This window comes from Carassius auratus, chromosome 14, assembly GCF_003368295.1.
Source record: "Carassius auratus strain Wakin chromosome 14, ASM336829v1, whole genome shotgun sequence".
In the NCBI taxonomy this organism is placed as follows: domain Eukaryota; kingdom Metazoa; phylum Chordata; class Actinopteri; order Cypriniformes; family Cyprinidae; genus Carassius; species Carassius auratus.
This window is the reverse complement of record NC_039256.1, coordinates 17,559,380-17,581,406: the sequence shown is the minus strand read 5'-3', so window position 1 is coordinate 17,581,406 and position 22,027 is coordinate 17,559,380. Positions and strand designations below refer to the sequence as shown.

Sequence of the window (22,027 nt, the reverse complement as noted above, 5' to 3'; positions counted from 1 at the left end):
CACATTTCTCTCTTTTAACCATAATTGCACTTTTTCCCAGAAGACACTTGAATATTTACAAGCAAAAAAAAAAAAGGTTTGGAGATGAGTTGCAAAATTAACATAATATCATTTCAAAAATTAAATCTAACCCTTAGAAACTCTCCAGATGGGTAAAAATCTTATAAAATTTCCAAGTGAGTTTCTTTAATTTTGTGGTGAAGTGGTAATTTTAAATATGAGGTTCTAATATGTTCAAGCATTTTTTTATTTATTTTTTTTTTGTCAAAGAAAAGATCCAAATTATTTCTTTAAGACCTGTAAGAAAACATAAAAATGTTGAAGATTTGTCTGATATAATCGTTTGTACATTTCTTACTTTTAAATTTAGTTGGCCCTGGGTATAGTGCCAGTGAAATTGGTGTAACTTATTATATAATAAACAAACTTTCATGATAGTTTTAAGTCCAGATGGGATGGCTGAAGTTTGGATGTTTTGGATGTTATGCAAAACCATGTTTAAGAGTAAAAGCACTGTAATCCAACACCTCTCCAGCATCATTAAAGAGATCCTTTAAAGACCAAATGTTTTTACAAAACAAAGGATAGATATATTTGGAAAAATAAAATGTTTCAATACATATTCAACACAAATGATGTGATAAACAACCACAAACAAAGGTAAAGATTTGCTTATGTTTCTTCCAGTTTAATTTACTGTAAGAGTCTGACCAGGTTAAAACAGTCATCTTTGACTGATTTTCTTTTTCTTTCTTTTTTTTATACTATTGATTATAGTGTTCGATAGTCATTTTTGTGTTTTATTGTAATACGAATTGTTTGTTTTAGTAAAATATTATTTTAAAGAGATTTGCAGAATATCCATAACATAAAATATTAAATGAATCATACATGGCATTTGATTTGTGTGTCAAGAGTAAAAGAGAGGTAGCGTGTATATTTAAAATGTAATTTATTTCTGTGAACAACATTTATTTGAAATTGAAATCTTTAAAGATTACAAGTTTTCACTGATATTTTTAATCAAGTTAATGCATCGTGACTGAATTAAAGTATTAATTTACTGCCCACAAACTTATGAACGGTAGTCAATGTTGTGATGATTCTAATACTGTTTTTTTTTTCTTCTTTTTTTGCTTATTTCTGTTAATTCACAGGGCAATTTTTGTCTTTTCCTAAAAATAGATATTCTTTGAAGAATATTATTATTTTCCTTTTGGTTTTTATTATTCCTATAATTCCTATAATTCCTTCTGTGTTATTTTGAGTTCCCGCTTTGCCTTTTGAATTACTTGCACATCAAACTCTGCTTTCAAAAGAAAAAGAAATGTATCCCTTTCAATAAGGTTGCAACATGAGAGTGTTGGTTTCTGACTAGGTTTAACTTGAATCATTGAGTAAACAGCCCTTTCTCCTTTGAATGTATTTGTTAGTTTGTCTAAACATAGTACAGTATGTAAGGCACATCTTGGAGGACAGCAGATATCACAGAGTAAACACTGGAGATCATGTGCCTTATTAAGAGTCTCTCTATCGCCCCAGTGTCTCCCAGCTGTGGAATGTTTCTCTTGCCAAGGAGGAGGATTGAAAGAGGAAAAGAATGTGCCTCCCCTCCTTTTTCCTCCCATACTGATGACCCAAAGTGTGAGAACATTATCTGTAGTGTATCAGACAGACCAAAACTGATGTTTTGATATCTAAATGCAAGCAGAGATTCCAAATCGGCTGTCCTTTTATGAAATGCAAATGCACATGAAAATATGCATGTGGCTGCCTGTATCTGAAGAATTTAGTAATTTGTTAAAACACATCCGGGCAATATTTAGGTTTTGAGTCCCAATGGCCAGTGAATTCATGTTTTCATACGCCAGGGATTTTGCAACTGTTGGAAAGAAAAAAGACTTCAGTCTGGGAAAGAGTAACCCTAGTGCCCTTTTGCCCCAGATATGAAGCTCTGCAGAAAGAGATGGCTGTGTTGGCCCGCCAGTTACGCTTTGAGATCTCTGTATCTCAGCCAAAGCCAAAGAGAAGGCCAGGTCAGAGAAAACGTGCAGGTAGGAAAGAATTATTTTAATGCCATCTGCTGTGTCTTGAGTTAAAGTCTAAAGTTAAAGTACATTACTTGTTCTTGATAGGTTTTATGAGATTGTTAACCAATGAATGTTTTTCTTTCTTTTCTTTTTTTTTTTTCAAATATTCGCCCTCAGACAGCTAGAGCCAAAATTATGTTACTAACTTCATCAGAGGCATATCTCTGCTGATGATTCCTGTAGCCAGCAACTCCATTCCAACATTATCTGCTGTATCTGTGTACAGTAACTTTAGTTTAAGTGAGGATCTGGACAGGTTTCAGCTTGTATGACATGAATAAATATTACTCACGTTTTTGAGTAACGTTGTTTTTCCAAAAGGAAAGACAGCAGTGGTACATGATGTCTTTTGTCCCTGCACAGATATGCCCCTTATTGCCCGGAGCTCTAAGGATTTCGATCTTGCGATAAAAGGGGGCATACGGAAGATTGTGTTTTTGAAGCCCGTCTGAGAATAGTTACATGGGCTGAGACATTGTGTAACTTTGCTGTGATATCTTCAGTAGACGTACCAATCGATATCTTGTGCTTATCTAGCTGACAGATATATTTGTGTTGTGTCTCCGGTCCTTCTTACGTGGGAGCAGTGGATGAGAAGTTTCTCAAGTTGAGAATGCTTCACAAAAACAGCTCTCTGAATTCACAAATTGAAATTTAAATGACTTGTGATTATTTTTCTTTTCTTTTTTCCTTAATTCATAGTCCATGTCTCTGTTCTGGCTCAGCTCCAGTTGTCTGGGCCTGGCACATAACCTGCTCCTGAGATCCCCTCGCTCCCGGGCCGTCTGTCGCATCCCTCCAACACATGCAGACTCTGAAACACCATACAAGGACATAACAGATGCATTTGTAACCAAATAAGTCAAATAGATGGATGTGGATGTTGTAAATTAAAGCATCGTCTACTGTAAATGTGAATGGAGCATGTGGATGCCTGTGTGGATTCATCCATCAGATGTGTTTATGAAAAACTGCTTTAGGAGAGAGACTCTGATAAGTACTACAATTTTAAACTGATGTTAAACAATTTTACAATTTTGGCCTATTAGAAACAAGTGACCATTTTTTAAAGAGAAAAAAGGGTAAGGGTTGTTGTTTTGTAACGTATACACTACTCTTCAAATGTTCTGGGTTGGTAAGATTTTTTTAAATGTTTTTAAAATAAGTCTCTTATGCTTAGCAAGGCTGCATTTATTTAATCAACAATACAGTGAAAATAGTAATATTTTGAAAAACTATTACAATTTAAAATAATAGATTCCTAGTTTTCTTTGGATGTAATTCATTTCTGTAATGCGAAGTTGAATTTTCAGCATCATTACTCCAGTCTTCAGTGTCACATGATTAATCAGAAATCATTCTAATATGTGAACAATATTATTATCAAATCATATTATTATGTTGGAAACAGTTGTGCTGCTTAATGTCATTGTGGAAATCATAATACACTTTTTTATGAGGTTTTGTTAATGTTAAGTTCAAAAGAACAATTTATATGACAACAAAAATTGGAAAAACATCTTTACTGTCACTATTTATCAATTAATGCATCCTTACTGAATAAAAGAATAAAAAAATATGTAAATGCCAAACTGTTTGGATAATTGTGTACATATGCTCAGTTATTATTATTTATTTTTTATATACAAACAAATCTGGACTGAAAATGACTCTCTTCATGTTTGTGCATCTAATATTTTACTCTAACAGCATAGGAGAAAATACAAAAATAAATATTTTCCATACTGAACCACTTTTGAAGCCAAAAAAAGCTAAGTAAAAATTTTTTTATATGTCATAAAGTTAGTTTACATTTTGCAAACAGTATGTTGCCTGTATAATATCACACTTATGTTCTTAGTATAAATGTGTCTCTGCCCTTATAAATTATGAAAGGGGATCATCACATTTGGAAAAACTTGGCATAAAAAAAGGTTTGGGAATCCCTGTTACATGAGACTTAAAGAAACCTGGGCTCTTTTGAACTGGGACACCCTTGCAACCATTCAGGAAACCCAAAAACCTCACGTCGGTATTCCATGGGATCATAATACCAATCTCAACAAAACTATGCCAAGAGAGGAGGATACGTTTTCTTGTGCTATTGTAAGTTTGTGGTCCTATTGGGCGGGGTCTAGTACCTCCATCCCAAAGCAGAAAGAAGCAGCAGACTCTGAACCAGCCTGAGACCCTTCACACCTCACCATGATCTGCGTTCTGCTCTTAACACTGTTTGCTGTGGTGTCAGCTGACCGGGTGCCCCGCAGCTGCGGCACCTGCGACCCGAGTAAGTGCGCTCCGCTGCCGGCCGAGGGCTGCTCCTCGGGGACGCTGCTGGACGCGTGCGGCTGCTGCGAGCTCTGCGCGTCTGGTGCTGGAGATCCGTGCGGGGGACGTGGAGCCTCAGCCAAGCGCTGCGCGTCCGGACTCGAGTGCGTCAAGAGCGACAAAGACAAGAAGAGCAAATCAGGGGTCTGCGTCTGCAAGAGCAACTATCCCGTGTGCGGCACTGACGGCGTGAACTACAACAGCGGCTGTGAGCTGAAAGCAGCGAGTGTCACAGCAGTGAAGGACAAAAAACCCGAAATTAAGATTCGGAACAAGGGCAAATGCGCTGAAGGTGAGATGCCTCAACACTAGGAGAATCTCTGTAATTTAGCAGTCAGCACTTTAATAATTTTCATTAATAATGAAAATGTTTAGATTAAATAATGCTGGTTAATAGTGCATGTGGGCTATGATACGTAGAGAGGTGTTTCTGCAGCTACGGGCACTTTTGAAAAAATCAGTCCCGGTTACTTTGTATTTTAACCATCAGAGTCTGTATAATACATATGAAACGAGTCAATAAGATTTTAATCTGGAACGTGTTTATTTTGTATGTTTTTCAACTCCGCTTCTTACAAAATGTCCTATATACATTTTTCTTTTTTTTTCTATAAAAATGTAATATATTTCAATAGCTTTTTCACATTTTGAGCTGTTTTGTAAATACTGATATAAAAAATAATAATATAGAAAATAGGGACTGAATTGTTTTCTCTATGCCATGTAAAATTTAGACAGTAACCTTAGATGTCAATTGTTTCCATACACACTTAAGATAACATATTTAGCTTTTTATGACAGATGTTGCCATTTCAATGTGTAAATCATCTCAACTAACAGTGTTCAAATATTTTTTGCAAATAAAAATATGAAAAAAAAAGCTAATCTGCGGTAATGACTGTCGGTAAGCACAATGTTAAAGTGCCAGGAAATAATGAAAACAGAAGGTTTTGCATGTTTAAAAGACTGTAGTAGTTTTGCAGTAAAGAACTCAAACGGTTTTTCGTGTTTAAAAAAATATATTATCTCCTAAAGTTCCTGTATTTTTCAACATTTTCAAATCACTAGGAAAAAAAAAAGATTAAAATGTTCTGTGACAACATGCCCCAATAGCTGTCATACTAAGGGGTACATTTTCACAGTGGAGCCTGTCACTAGGAATTCAAAGCATTATGTATTTGCATAATGCAATGGAATTCATACATTTTTGAGTGTGATTTAAGTGTCCAAAAATGTTTTGAGGCCAATGTATTAAAATTGTAAATACAATATGTAGCTTAGCTTAGCCCCAAATTATAGTTCTGTACCTAAATGGCAAAATTAATTAATTATTTTATATTTATAATGGCTCACTGACTGTTTATATTGCAAGTACATTTAGGCGTAGTGTTTTGAAGTGTTCCTAACCACCCACAGCTATTTAAAGGTCAGTTTTTTTTATTTCATCCAAAGTAGAATTTGACCACGGGGATCACATGGATCAGAGTGTTTGTGCAAAGAAATGAAACGCTGGCTTTATCCACAGCTGCGTCAACAACTACTTTTCTACTTAAGATTTGTTAATGCCCTACGTGATCCCCTCACATGATTCAGGTGTCATGTGCTTGTGTTCAAGTTTCTTTTCTCCTGGGAGCACTTGACCAGTCCTGTACTTTGTCCCTGGGACAAATGAACTGTGCGCACACAGATACATTGACAGTGTGTTAAGGCAGAACAGGCCAGAGGCTATTGTTTTCATACAGGGTGGAAACGTTTCGCTATCTCTGAACAGACATGTCTGAAATTCCAGCCTCGGGTGGATTTTCAGTTCTGAATAGGGAGATCAGGCCTGATCAAATAGCAATGTCTTGTTTAGCAAATCACACAGGCATGCTGTTGGTTTAAAGCAAAGTCAGACAGCTTGGATCAGTGAACCTGCGTATAATTCATTATAACAGCATTCTGGCGTGGGATTAAAAGAGACAGCGGATTCTTTATATGGAAAAGCCTCTCCAGCCGAGCTTTCTCTGACCTCTGTCTTCTCCTAATCAACCCAACAAGCTGACAATATGACAGAACTCAGAAGGAATGGAAACTGATTTGTTTTACCTTGTTTGAAATACTCCTCCACTACAAGGTATCAGTTTGCAGGTTGTAAAAACACATTTTCTTACCCTTATCTTTACTAAAGTAACCTAAGTGCATGTATATATTACAACAGGAGTGAATTCGGGTAAACTTAATCATTTTTCCCCTAAGAATTAATGTCCCAATTGAACAGAAAACTGTTAGGACATTGAATTAAATAATAATTCATAATTTTGTGTCTAATAGAAGAAAAAGTCATCTGGACATGTCAGATTTGGAAATAGCCTTTTAAATTTTGAGTGAACCATTGAAGTGATTTTCTCACACTAGAAGCAACAATGCAGCTGTTGTCTGTATTTCAATCTGTCCATCAGTGCAGGGTGCAAACTCGGTTCCAGAATTCCTTACTCAACCAGGCACAAGAGAAACCCACATGCTGATCATTTCGGCATGGCATGCTTATTATATAATATGCAACTAGAATGCAACTTCTAAATCTTTTTGTGTGTGTGTGTGTGTGTGTGTGTCCTTTGCAGCACCAGTTATTGTAACAGCTCCAGGAGAGGTCTGGAACATTACTGGCTCGCAGGTCTTCCTGAGCTGTGAAGCCACCGGGATACCAACACCTGTGCTCACCTGGAGAAAAGTAAAAGAACAGATTATTATTAAAAAAAAAAAAAAAAAAAAAACAGTTTATCTATGGATATTGTTTTTACAAGTATGTAATGTCTGAGCTGATGTGTTTTCATGTATATCAGATTCTATAGAACAAACACAAAACCCGTATGGAATATAGGAAGGATGTGTTTGTGCATACAGTACAGCTCCAGCTATGTTAAAGGATGTCCACTTCTATGAATAACACAGCACAGAAACAATAGCACCACAAACAAGGGAGGAATCAGAGCAGGAAGCACTTTATCAAGTGTGTCATCAGCGATCACATTTTTCCATTCTAGAACTGAAGGAGACAGGCATTCTCCTTAAAGATAGGATCAAGGAATTCAATGGCACTGGGCATTGCTTTGTACTGGCGAGAAGTTCACTAATATAAAAAGCCACAGCGGATGACCGGATACAAAAATGACTAATGGTGTTTTCCCACTAAAAAAAAAAAAAAGAAAAAAACTCTCTCAGGAAATCTGAAACCCTGGGAAATATTAGTCTTTAAAAATATGTTTGAGCTCTGACTCAGTTTTCTATCTGTAAATTAGTTTAATGCTTATTTAACCATGAGGTAATATGGGTTTTATTTTTGTAGGCAGTTTCTGTTGATCAGGTTAGTTATGCTTCATAAATGGTGGAAACTGGATTATGTTCTGGATGCCGAATTCCACCCTTGCCTCAGTTTGAGGGGCCCTGCAGGATATTTTTATTACAGAGATGCAAACCCAGAGTCCCTCAATAATTACTTTTCGCGTCTCTTGAGATCAGAGGAGGAGATTAAAAAGTTTAAGCAATAAAATTAAAGTCTGAAAGACGGACTTGAGAAAGAGTGAGGGGAGTAGTTTGAAAAGTCAGAGAAAAACATAAGTTAACACGTACCATTACATGAAATAATAATAATAACTGCAACAACAATAAAGATAATAAGACAATTGTAAATATCATTAATACATTTTAATATATATATATATATATATATATATATATATATATATATATATATATATATATATATATATATATATACAAACACACACACACACACACACACACAGTACAGGACTGCGCAATTCATTTAAAATTGTTTGGTGTGATAGGATTCCAAATTTAGGGGGGCCATGCTTATTGACAGGTACCAACATGCAAAATTTAAGCATTTATTTTCATAGCCTTACTGTAACTTCAGTAATATGCTTATGTTTATCTCACCATACACCTCACACTTTAAAAACATACGCAACTGAAAAGGTACTGGTCATTTTCAGCCATGACATTTAATGGACTTTTCTTCTTTTAACCCTTAAACACAGAATAAATTGAAAATACAGGGAAATACCTGATAAAAGTCAATACAGAAAATTCCTTCATATTAAGCCAATTTGTAAAAAAAAAAAAAAAAAGGTTAAACATTTGACTTCAGATGGCTGTTTATCAAACTGCAAAATGCAATACATTATTTATTAATTTACGATCTAGCGTGTCTGGTTCCACATGTGGTTATAGTTTAGAGGAAAAACAAAAAAGAAAAACTAAAAATAAAATATTTGCTAATCTGTGTGAATGATACGGTTCTTCCTGTAGAGTCTGGTGTAACTTAATCATGCATAATCAAAACCACCACAGAACAAACAAGCTGTAGTCAGCTACAACATTATGTGCTTAGGCGTTTGTGTGTTGAAATTAGTCTGAGTGTAAAAGTGAAATATCTTCATGACTGTGTGATTTTCATAGGTATCTAATAGCAAAGACAAAACTCTTCCTCTCCCTGGAGACAAAGACAACCTGGCTGTCCAGACCCGTGGAGGTCCGGAAAAGCATGAGGTTACCGGCTGGGTGCTAGTAAGTACATTTTAACTAAATATACACTCTTTCGTTTATTTATCTCCCCATGCTTATCTACTACAAGCTTTCTGCTACAAGTTACAAGTGTTATTTATTGCGCAACGCAAAATCGTTATAGCATTTTTTGTTGGCCGCACTGCTCTAAAAGGACTCATCTCAGGTTACATTTGATTGGAGTTCTCTGCACTTATTGAAACACTGAGAACAGATTGGGTGAAAACTACGGCTGATGGCCATCTGTTGCAGATATCTCCACTTACCAAGGATGAGGACGGCTTCTACGAGTGTCATGCCAGCAACATCCAGGGCGAAGCATCGGCTGTGGGCACCATTCACGTGGTGGATTCCATCAATGACATTCCACACAAGAAGGGTAAGTGAGTGCAGTTGAACGGTTGACTGATGCACAATAACTCAGTCATTCGTACCTACTTCATGCTTCAGGATACATAAAAGACATGCACGAGTAAAGAATGTAGCAGAAACTTATGTGTGCAGCACATGCTGTACAGAATGTGTTCCATCATGCCAAACTTTTTTCTTGGCCAGTTCCCTTTGAGCAAGATGGTTGCAGTGACAAGTTTCTGCTGTTGCATGTTGACAGCCCATAAAACAGCTTTGTGAGGAACATACCCTGGTTTCAGTCAGTCAAGAGCCATGCTCTAAAATTCCAGATTAGATTAGATTGATTGAATGACTGATTTCTAAAAAAGCTTGCTAGCTAATCATGATTTACTTATGTATAGCACAATGTCCAAGCTGCTGTTTTCCAAACAGTGGAATCATTCTGTGACTTCCAGAATTGCAAAAAAATTCCATATGACCGAAGTCATACAATAAGCATGGATTTGACTGTTGAACAAAGCCTTTTCTTAACTGAATGGAGAAGCAAATTACATTTTAAAGCTTTAAGTTGTAAAAGTATTTAAGTTGACTGTTATCAACTAAAACTAAAATTATTTAAAATCATTTCATTAATTGAAATGAAACATAAACACTCTATAAAAAATGAAAACTTGAATAAAATATATGCAGAAATTAGAAATGGTTCCTTGGGATCTAACTGAAATAAAACAAGGCGAGGTTGTTATAAGATGCAAAAACTAGTACTGAAAAAAGCTTTTAAAAATGTTTTTTACTGAAATGACTAAAACTAAAATAGAAAAAGCTAAAGAAAATGTAAGTTATTTTAGAAACTTAAAAAAAGCTATATATATAATGATAAAAGCACATTAGTTCTCAAATTAATTTAAACTTTAGCCTAATTAAAATATTAATTTCTCAAATTTAAATAAAAACTGAAAATATTAAAAGTTACTTATTTTAAATATTAATAATACTGTATTATATAAATAACACTAAATTAACTCTGTTTAAAGGGATAGTTTACCCTAAAATTTTTAATTATGGAAGTGAATGGCTACCATTAACTGTTTGGTTACCAACATTATTCAAAATATCTTTTGAATTCAAAAACTTTATTGTGAGTAAATGATGACAAAATGTTCATTATTGGGTGAACTATCCCTTTAAATCTCAATCTGTTCCTCACACATAAGACTTTGAATACAGCAAACAAATTATATAAACCGCTTTTATTGTGATCTTGGAGCAGAACTTCAGTTTTTAGGCGAGTTATAATTGTAATGTTAATTACCTGTTTGGCTGTATAACACAGAATTCCTTTCTTTTCAGCCAACTAGAAAACTAAGACGTCTTTGTCATTGGTGCCTCTTGTCTGTTTGTATGCAGGGAAGGATGATGAGCTGTAAGAGGACGTGGCCTCCGACTGAGATGTTGAAACACTACGCCTGTGCATTAATGACAAGCATCTAGTGCAATCACTGCTCACACGCTCCACCTGAACCACAAACAGCAACTTACACACGGACACTTTATTCTGTAGAAGTTCTGAGATACTCACAAAAACACAAACTCCAACATTTCTCCATTCCTACACTTTACCTCACTCTACAACGTGTCAGCCTGCAGAACAACTTTGATACTGTAAAGCGCAAACCAAGACAACCATCATATTGATTTTTGAAGTTACGCACAATCCGAGAACACGAACATTCAGACACGCACACTTCATACGGCACATAATATCATTCACACTTGCATGCACGTGAAAGCACTCAAATATCTCTTCTCTGCTTATCATATGTATGTTTTACTTCTCTTTGTGATTTTTCAAGATGTTTTAATGATACAAATTTTACTCATTCCTTTAGTTTTCTTTAATTTTGGTTGATGTCTATGGTGCTGAAAAACAATTATTTTTTGAAACTATTTGTGCACAGTTTCTAAGACTTTTAGATGCTGTTCCTCCAAGGTTCAGTTAAAACTTTAAGACTACTTCATCTAAATCAGGGTTTCTCAAATGTTTTAGTATGATGCACCAAAAATCATATTTAATTGAGAACCATGGGCCTAGAGTAAATGTTACATTATATCAAACTAAAAATCAGCTTTTAACAAAATTAAAAAAATAAATGATTTTCTCCCCTCAACTTTTCCATGTGTATTAACATGACAGCAAGCCAACAATTTTTTTTTTTTTAATTAATGCCATGACAAGTCACAACTAGTGTAGTTCAGAGGAGCCTGAGTTCAATTTTCTAGGTGTTAAAATTCCGTTGGTTCCCAAATTACAGTAGAATTAAGTGTTGTCTTTAAGTCTGAGCATCTAATGCATCCGTTTATGTTTTGATATTTGTATAACACTAATGAATAAAGATGTACTTGAAGAGGCATGCAGTGTGGTGTCTGTGCAGAAAAATTAAGCAATGTCATCATGATCACTTTTTGTTTTTTTTTTAAAAGGAAACTTTATTTTATTCTCGGTTGAACAGCAAGAACATCTGTTCCAGAACAATAACATATGAAAAACAAAACAACAACTGTAGAAGTTCACAAGCACAGCAGTTACCGCAGGAAGTGCTGTTGGGATCCATTCAAAATTATTTTCCCTATACTTTTTTCCATTATTCTTTGTATCCTGTATTCCATCATTCATCTGTGTGTTGTTTAGCTGGTCATCATCCGTGGGGCAATGCTCATAGACATCAGCTCCTGGAATAAGAGCTTACAGGCATATGGCATCCTCACCAAAGAGATCTGAAAGAGCAGAGCAGAGGATGGAAAGAGTGATGAAAGAGCCCATTTTACCATCTTAGATAATCCAAAACAAATTCTATATGCTCACTAGACCCTTTAAGGTAATAGGTCATTGCTTGTTCATTGTGGGAACTGAACCAACAACCATCCTCCATTGCATCCATGCACTGGATGAATCGATCACAATAAGATCAATAACTTGCATTTAGAAAACTATCAGTCAGGATATCAGTTCTTGCTCACCTGTGTCTTGTTGCGGCATCCCCTGCACTCATAGGTGTGTGTGCGGGTGTTTGCGATGGCCATGAGGCCACATAGATTGCAGACGTGGACCTGGTATGGGTCAGACGCCTCAAAAAGCCTCTCTTTAAGGAACTGAGCAGCACCGTGAGCGATCTGACAGTCACGTTCCATCTCTCCAAAACGCAGCCCACCATCACTGAAAGGAGAGAAAAAAAAAAAAAAGTATTAAGATCTGATAGGTGATTTTATATATTATGCATGACAAAAAAACAAAAAAAACTCCATGTATAATAGAGCTGTCTCACCGTGATCTACCCTCCATGGGCTGTCTGTTGAGGATCTGGACAGGGCCACGGGCTCTGGAGTGGATCTTATCATCCACCATGTGCTTCAGACGCTGGTAGTATGTGGGTCCGATGAAGATCTGAGAGGTGAGCTTACGGCCGGTGAAGCCATTATACAGAACCTGCAAAAAAAAATCATTAGAAACAGGTTTAAATATTCTTAAATACATTCTCAAAGGCACAGTCCAATCAAAAAATTGTATTGTTATTTACAAAGGCTGGTAAGCGATTATTGTTTTTTAAATGAAATTACGTGGTGATTAATTAATCACAAATCAATCACACATCAAATCTGGCTCGAAAATTACTCCCAAAAGACCTTTTAAAGTCAATGTTGTGTAAAGCATCAAACAGATATTATAAAAAGTAGCTTCAGAAATATTTTGTTTGAGTATATTACATATGCTCTTTTGGACAATGAGTGGGGGAGTTTGGGTGGGGGAACCACACCTTTAATAATTTATTTTATTACTACCACGGAAATATGAAATTATTTCTTTAAATTAGAATAATCAACTAAAACTGCCAGTAGGTGGTGGTAAACGCCTTAATGATTAAGACATCGTGTCATTCATTAATTTGATTCGTTCAAATGGCTGATTCATTCAGGTATAGTAAATGGTTCTTTATAAATGGTACATTGAATCATTAGTAGCACTTTATTTTACAGTCCTGTTCCTCATGTACATACTATGTACTTATTATAGTAATTACAATAACTATGTAATAACTGGGTACTAACCCTGAACCTACCCCTAAACCTAACCCTACCCATGTAGTTACCTTGTATTACCAGAACTTTTTTAGATAAATACACTTTAAGTACACTATAAGTACATGTTAGTACACGTACTGTAAAATAAAGTGCAACCGAATCATTAGGCTTGTTCGACTTTAAGCAGATCATCACCATCAAACCGATCGGTGTTTGACATCAAAGAACTGCAAGAGCAATAGACAGCAGACAGCTCCTTATGCTTTGAGCTGCTCTGTCTGTGCAGTGCTGCTTCAAATGTTAAGAACATTCTTGAAAATATCTTCTATGTTTCACAGAAGACAGAAACGATTACAGATTTGGAGCAAGTTCAGGATGCAAACATTTTTTACATTTTCATTTTAGGTGGACTATCCCTTTAATAGTGCTGCCACATTGGCAGGTAGAAGCTCTTCACCTCATTGCCTCTCAGATGGTAACCATATTCTGACAGCAGGTTGGAGACTTTTTGTACATTCACAGCATCATTGAATGGCGTGGCATCACCAATCTCCCCTTTGTTAGCGGACACCTGAACGGAAGAGGAAATAAAAAGAAGAATTCAGAACTACTGTATATTTAATACACACAGGCTCATGAGTTAAATCAATGTAATTACTAAATTGCTGCTCATATTATAATGTGAAGTTAAACATTAACTACATATTTATCATTATTTTTTAAGTGCATAAATGTGCACATTAGAATATATAATCATTACAAAAGAGGAATCATAAAAAGAGTCCCTGGAAGCAGAATTGTTCAATTCTGTAAAATATCCTTCCTTACAAAGTACCAAATATTCCCACATGAATAAGCTTGAGAATCTGTGTGGTGCATGTGTACAAACACATGTTCCCAGAATAAACATCTGTTGCTAAAGTAGAAAACAAGTTGAATGACAAAGAACAAAGTACCTTCCCCTGCAGGCACTCGATCAAATGGCCGACTGTCATTCTGGAGGGGATGGCGTGAGGGTTGATGATGATATCTGGAGTGATTCCTTCACATGTGAACGGCATGTCCTAATGAGAGAAATTCACAGCTCTGGTCAGACACACACTTTATCTGCATTCGAGTTCTTGGGTGACTGTTTACAAGGCCTTCAGCTGTGAGTCTCTGCTATCAGGAACTGCTTGAGAGCCACATCCTGTATACAGACCTTCAACTACAGGCTAGTCTAAACAAAGCTGGCATACACATTTAGTCAAACTGACATTAAAAATTAGCACAACAACATTACCTCCTCTATTATACACTTCTGTTCACAGGTTTGAGGCCAGTAAAGTTTTGTTTTTCTTGATTAAATTAATACTTCTATTCAACAAAAGTGCATTACACTGATTAAAAGGTTTAAGTAAACCTAAATTTGTCAAAAAAGATTCTGTGAAATGAAAAAAAATGACCATTTTCGATGCTAAGAAATGTTTTTAAGGCAGCAAATCAGCTTACTAGAATTATTTCTGAAGGATCATGTGACACTGAAGACTGGCGTGATGATGCTGAAAATTCAACTTTGCATCACAGAAATAAATGACATTTCAAAATGTATTAAAACAGAAAACTCTTATTTTAAACTGCATTATATTACTTCACAATCCTACTATCTTTATTAATTTTTTCCAAATAGATACAGCCTTGATAAGCATTAAGAGACTTCTCTCAAAAACATAAAATAATTGTACCGGCCTCCAGACTTATGTACACACTTACCTCTTGTCTGTACTGGATACCACAGGTACCCTTCTGACCGTGCCGACTGGCAAACTTGTCTCCAATTTGTGGTATACGAACCGAACGGACCTGCACAAAGTTTGCAAAATGCAAACAGTTTAAAGATAAAAAAATAAAAAATAAACCTCAGAGTCAAATCAGTACGTACCCTAATTTTGCAAAACTTGTAGCCCTCTTGGTTGAGCGTGACCATGACTTGGTCAACGATTCCGGTCTCACTGGTGCGCAGGAATGTGCTGCAGTCTCTCTTAGTGTAGCGACGGTTGGTGCTATCCAGTTCATCGTCATTCTCGGGAAGCGTTACAGTTTTACCAATGATAACGTCCTCGCCAGACACACGTACACCAGGAGCAATCAAACCATCGTCATCCAACTTGTCATAGATGGCATGTCGCATGCCTTTAGAGAAAAATGAAATGGCAATGATAATGCACCTTATGCAGAAAACCTCTGTAAAGCAATGCATCCCATCTCCATGTTTATCTTAAGGTTTACTGCAACACTACAACAACACTACACAACAATATTCAAACTGTAAAAATGCATTTGACCACACATGTAGACAAATAAATAAAAACATTTTCTGATTAGATTTTTTTGCTCAATGCAATAGTTTAATTTATTTATTCACTTTTTAACTCCATGCCAGCATCAGGGCTATTTTCATGGTGATATCTGAAAAAATTATACAAGGTACACCATGCAATGGCAAGGACAGAAGTATTATACGATGCTGCAAACATGCTGCTTTGTGACTGGTTAGGATAAAAAGAAGAGCAGAAACACTAGAATTTGCACCTTGACAGGTCTCTCTGGTGGGTTTCTCAAAGATTTCTTCCTGGTCAAAGCCTTTCTTAGATTCCTGTTCCTTGTATGAGCGGTAGAACACAGACCTGAGATCATAGACATTTGAATCAAAACAGGAAATTTGTGAAAAGGGAGGAATGTTTCACAATACAATTTCTCCAGCTAAACCTAGAATCCAATACCTGAAGAATCCACGATCCACAGCCGAACGGTTCATGATGACAGAATCTTCCTGGTTGTAACCAGTATATGATGCAATAGCCACAATGGAATTGATACCTTTTAAGAAAAATGGATTAGAGTTTAAAAATTAAAATGATATCAGATCATTTACACATTAATTTTCAAAAACTTTGGGTTCGGTGAGTTTTTCTTTATGCTCACCAATGCAGCATTTATTAGATGAAAAATAATGTAAACGGTAACATATGAAATGCTACAATAATGTTTTTTTTTTTACTATATATTAAAAGTAATTTATTTCTGTCATGCAAAGCTGAACTTTTAGCAGTCATTAATCCAGAACAGGTTTTTTTCAAATGGAAATCTTTTGTAAATGTCTTTACTGCCACTTCTGATATACCTGCTGGCAGCTCTCTAAAGCGCAGGTACTCCATGGAACGAGTCGTGACTAGGGGTTTCTGGGGGTAGTAGAGCACATGTGCCAGGGTATCCATACGCACATGGAAGTTAGTGATGTAAACTCCCATGGCTTGTTTACCCATAGCAGACTGGTATGTGTTTCTGGGAGACTGTAGACAGGAGAGTGCATCATTTAAACGCTATTTTATATACAACTTCTTACAAATGGTTATACTAGAAAACTGTCAAATGAAATATCATATTTGGGTATGCAGATAATTCAAATACTTAAAAATGTAAATAAATCCACAATAGCCGATATGTAATATGTAGGTACCTGGTTGTGATCAGGGAAGGGAATGATGGATGCACAGACGCCCAAAATCATGGACGGGTGGATCTCACAATGTGTGTAGGTGGAGCAATAAGCCACTCCCTTCTCCTGAAGGTCATCTGGGGTCATGGCCAACATCACGGTCTCCTCCTCTAGTGTGTCGATATATTCAACCACGCCACTGGCTACTAGGTCCTGCCAACTACACAAGAGACTCTGTTAAAGAAGAACAGGCCGATTCTGAAACCTGATATCTTTCACTTAAGTATGTACCTGTAGTTGTTGTACTCCCTCTCTTTGAGCTGGTCAATATGTCGCCTCTTCAGAAGAAGTTTTTGCTTTTCTACAATAAGCAGCGGACGGCAGATCCTGCCAGCATCTGTGTAGATCCTGATCTCCCTCTCACGAATATCTCTGATCATTGACACCTGGACCACGATGAAAACAAGATCACCGTTAGGTGCTGTACACCGACTAAAACGTTAAACTGGAGTGGTGCACAAGTGATGCCACACCTCAGACACAATGATGTCCATCTGTCTCCTCAGTTTCCGCAGGGTGTTCATCAGTTGCTCTGGATCTTTATGAATACCCACCCAGCAACCATTCACAAAAATCTTAGTTGCACTGAAAAGGAGAAGCACAATTTGTTGTATTATTCAATAGAAATTTGCTAAATAATTGAATGTGGTTTTATAAACAAAGTCATTTAAAAACTAGAACATCATTGTGAAATCAAAACGTTTTGCTTGTGAAGCTTGTCCATTTCAGCGGTGTGCTGCTGCCCCCAGGATGACACTCACTCTGCTATGGCAGCCGGTGAGATTTCCTCCAGGTTCTCCATGCTCCACTCTTCCAAGAACTCCAAGATGGGGGACGGCTGAGATCCCACAGAAATGTAGGCCATGAGTGCTAAATTCTTCACCAAACCTACAGCATGGCCCTGCAACAGAATTTCACTCCATCTTAATCACTTCACCGAAAACTTAGGTTAGGGTTGAGGGTCACATGCATACTAGTGTTACGGTATCCTACCTCTGGGGTCTCAGCAGGGCACACCATACCCCACAGTGTGTTATGAAGCTGCCTAGGTTTGGCCAGCTTGCCATCTCGTCCTATTGGGGAGTTTACACGTCGCAGGTGGGAAAGAGTAGAAGCGAAGGTCAACCTGTTTAGCACCTTCGTATTTAAAAAGACAATGAGGAAACAAATGAGCGCCTTGGAATTCTAAATGAACACTGAGTGATCGGTTAGTAAAAATGAAGAAACATTTGTAAACAGAAAAGAAAGCATATCTGAGCTCACCTGCGATACTCCAGCTCTTGCCTGATGAGCTTTCTTTACATCGCCCCAGTTCCCCGTGGCTAGAGAATACTTGAGTCCGTCAGAAATGATGCGAGTCTTAATGGCCAGCTCGAGATTGAAGTCTTTCCCCCTGTCAATAAACTTCTGTGCATAGATCCTGATCTCCTTTAGCAGATTCTTGAACATTCTGGAAAAAATGGGAGATACTTGGATTTCAACTCGGGATGTAATTTTCATTTTGAACCATACACAAGCATTATTTAATGAATGCATCTTGAATGTTTGAGTCTTACCCTCTGAAAAGGAATGCAAGCAGGGGTCCTGCGAGATCAAGCCTCTTGTTGCCATAGTGATCTCTGTCATCCAGCTCTCGTCTGCCCAGAGCAGCCAACAATAGTCTGTGAACCATGTAACTAAACAGAGAAAGCAAACGGTATTTAATTATATTACAATATATTAGAATGATTTCTGAAGGCTTAGGCTTTCTGACACTGAGTAATTGCTACTGAAAATACAGCTCTCGTCATACAAATAAAAACATTTAAAAAAATAATAAAACAGGGACATCAAATTGTCATATATCTTTTTTTTTTCATAAAAAAGCTATGCAAACAGGATAAAATCATAATACTATTTTACCCTAGAAAATACGCTTTCTTGGTCTCGCAGAAATCTGATACACCAACATGTGGCAGCACTTCCTTCTGCAAAACCTCTTTAGCATATTTGATTCTTCTCTCTTTGGTGACACCAGGCTTGGCTCCTCTGGAACCAATGAAGTTCAGAGCCACATTCTGTTCCTGAATCACAAAGGCCTCATCCAAAGATGGCTTCACCTGTGGGAAAAAGCAGAGAACGCTGTTATAACTCTGGACATGAATCACAAATGAAATTTGCACTCATAAAATAAACCTCTACTTAACTAAAGATTGCTTAAGTTTCAACAAAAAAGGGTACATACCATTTCCATCATCTCAGGATCATCAAAGTCATAGATGATGTGTTCCAGGATGTCTCTGTCAGACACAAATCCCAATGCACGGAATACTATGATGATGGGTACTTCCTGCCGGATATACGGCAAAGTGGAAACAATCCTCTGGCCGATGGCACTTTTCTTTACTCCCTGGATGCAGAAGAAATATTTGCATAAGATTCTGTGCACTAAGATTTAAAGAAATCCACTCAACTTGGCTCAATCTGCAAGCAGAATACTTGCTTACCAACTGCAAATACTGACCTGTCCTCCACGGGCCATCATGCTGACCCAGATGGTGCTGGTGGGTCTGGAGGAGTTCTCCAGACATGACCTGCACTCTCCTGTGTAAGCATACTTGGAGTCTTTCTTGGCAAACACATACACTGTGTTAGTGGCCATCTTTTCTTGAGCAATCAGGACCTGGAGAAATGACAGAACACATTACACTTAATCGAAATCAGACTTTTGAGACAAAATTCAATTGATGGAAAATGTCAACAAACTATGTGATACAATTTCATTAACAAAAAGTATTTTATGCTGTATTATGAAAAAAAAAAAAAAAAAAAAAAAACGGACCTTCTCTGAACCATTGATGATGAAGTAGCCTCCAGGGTCCAGTGGGCACTCATTCAACTCACAAAGATCACGATCTGTTAGGCCGCTGAGGAGGCAGTACGTGGAACGGAGCATGATGGGAATTTTGCCGATGAAGGTTTTCTGATGCTGTGTCTGCTGTTGCTCTTCTCCATCTTTTATGATGGTCTTTGTGATGTCCACATACAGAGGGGCAGAATAGCTGCAAGTCACAGTGCACATTCAGATACAACATGCGATAAAAGCTCTGCCCTGTAGGACAAATATGAGGTTCACACAAAATCATTTAACCTTTTACACAAACTTATAAGGTCTGTAAATTATCAACATGATCAAACTTTGTTCAAAAGTGTCATCGGTTTGATTTTTTTTTACTTTCTTAGTATGTAAAAGGCCTTTTAGAATAATTTCAAGAACTGTGAAATCAACTGTATATGGATTTTTATAAGAATAACTTAAATTTTTTGAAACATTTCAAGATGAAGACATACTAGAATAGTAAACAACTTGTTTACTTGATAATTCATGAATTATTTTTAGAAAAATAATGTTAAAATGAGAGTATCAATAATGATACACAAGCCTTTTGAGGAAAGTTTATTTGTTCATCTCTCAGTCATCATTGTATTGCATTGCGTTATATGTTTTGCCCACAGTCCCACATAATAAAAACTGCAGAGCTTTGATCATAACACTACAAGATTACATATTAAGTGCAATTAAACAACTTAAGACTTTGCTACACATATTTTTGGGAGATTAAGAGTGACGAATTATATTTATATGCATTTTATTTAGGTCCCCTGTTATACTGTTATAAAGGTCTCAATGATTTACACTACAAGCTATCAAAATTTCATCTCATACTTCTGTAGTTTGAGGGCTTTTTTTGTCCTCCTCAAATATAAGTTCTGTATTCTCCTATATCATACCATATGAGCCGTAAAAGCCTGATTTACAAAATACAATAATCAAAATACAAATACACAAACTTTAAATATTTTGTCTAAAGGTTCAAAACTCACGTTAGATTTCGGAGTCTAGCTTCGTTTGGCATCATAGGTGACGGAGCGCCATCTCTTTCCCAGTGAGTGGGTTTGGACAGATAGATCTGCTCAAACTTCAGGAGGTACCGAGGCTGCAGAAGAAAAAAAAATCAAATTTATTTTTATTTATTTAAAACAGTCTATTTCTTTTTAGAATGGACCATAACCACATGATAAAAGGGCATTGATTCCAGCCACTCACCGGTTCCTCCACCTCTCCAGATGTGTGCTGGGCCTCAGCCTGCAGGTCAATGGGTGGAGCATCCTCCACAATCCTCTGCACAGACATCTGGATGAACTCATCGAATGAGTCCAGCTGCTGTCGCACCAAACCTTTTTCATCGAAGTATGAACTGGAAAGAGAAGTGACACAAGAAACAAGCAAAGCTATATCAAAGTTTCCTCTTACTAATTAGATTCATCATTATGGTTATATATATATATATATATATATATATATATATATATATATATATATATATATATATATATATATATGTGTGTGTGTGTGTGTGTGTGTGTGTGTGTGTGTGATTGCATGTATGTAAACACACACACACATAAATGTATGTAATTGTTGTACCTTAATTAAAGTTACACAAACTCCAGCACAAATGCAATTACGATTTATTAATCTGCTATTTATTGATTACCTAATAACAATCCAACAGGCCTCCTGCCACAGATCAGGGGTGATTTCATCATCATCTTCATCATACTGGATATCTACAATAATTAAGAAGATGTTTAATCATAAAAAGAGTTGATCTATGGCAAATAGTGCAACAACACAGTAACGTTAGCTGACAAATCATGCTTACTACCGAATGCATTACTTTATATATATAAACTCTTTAACTTATAATAAAAGTTGGATGGTTTGGCATAACTCTTTCTGGTCAAAGCTAGCTTTAGCCTGTTAGCTACTTACGCTGTATTAACGCTTAAAACTACAGTATCTAGCTACACATTTCACTGCAATAAAACAGAACACACATACCTTCGTCTTGATCGTACATGATATTTTCTTGTGAATAACTTTAATTCTGATTCAATTAAAAAGAGGTTATCTGCGCGCCTCACACCACGGCGCTTTGTGTCGGAGCCGCTATGAACAACACGGCTACGGAATTATACGTCACTTCCGAAGCAAGATATATTATTATATTTATTCACATTTATTTAAGCA

General features: G+C 36.5%; 3 protein-coding genes across 3 annotated transcripts in view; 2 read left to right on the top strand and 1 right to left on the bottom strand.

Annotated features, from left to right (window-relative positions):
* The window catches only part of LOC113113858 (RING finger protein 44), a 1,123,463-nt gene that overhangs the window by 612,628 nt on the left and 488,808 nt on the right, over positions 1–22,027 (top strand). The gene's annotated exons all lie outside the window — the stretch shown is intronic.
* LOC113113861 (insulin-like growth factor-binding protein 7) lies at positions 4,229–11,747 on the top strand. Its single transcript, XM_026280382.1, has 5 exons — positions 4,229–4,710; positions 7,022–7,131; positions 8,883–8,990; positions 9,240–9,366; positions 10,746–11,747. The coding sequence occupies exons 1-5, from the start codon at positions 4,296–4,298 to the stop codon at positions 10,763–10,765; spliced, it is 780 nt and encodes a 259-aa protein (XP_026136167.1). The 5' UTR covers positions 4,229–4,295; the 3' UTR covers positions 10,766–11,747.
* On the bottom strand, positions 11,805–21,961 carry LOC113113840 (DNA-directed RNA polymerase II subunit RPB2). Its single transcript, XM_026280341.1, has 25 exons — positions 21,839–21,961; positions 21,492–21,564; positions 21,041–21,191; positions 20,818–20,930; positions 19,775–19,994; positions 19,457–19,615; positions 19,178–19,342; positions 18,856–19,052; positions 18,510–18,629; positions 18,217–18,403; positions 17,947–18,090; positions 17,715–17,854; positions 17,427–17,538; positions 17,185–17,339; positions 16,915–17,113; positions 16,579–16,747; positions 16,178–16,274; positions 15,987–16,081; positions 15,337–15,587; positions 15,168–15,257; positions 14,372–14,479; positions 13,873–13,986; positions 12,662–12,822; positions 12,357–12,552; positions 11,805–12,113 (listed from the first exon to the last, which is right to left on the bottom strand). Exons 1-25 carry the CDS (start codon positions 21,855–21,857, stop codon positions 12,024–12,026), a joined length of 3,525 nt encoding a protein of 1,174 aa, XP_026136126.1. The 5' UTR covers positions 21,858–21,961; the 3' UTR covers positions 11,805–12,023.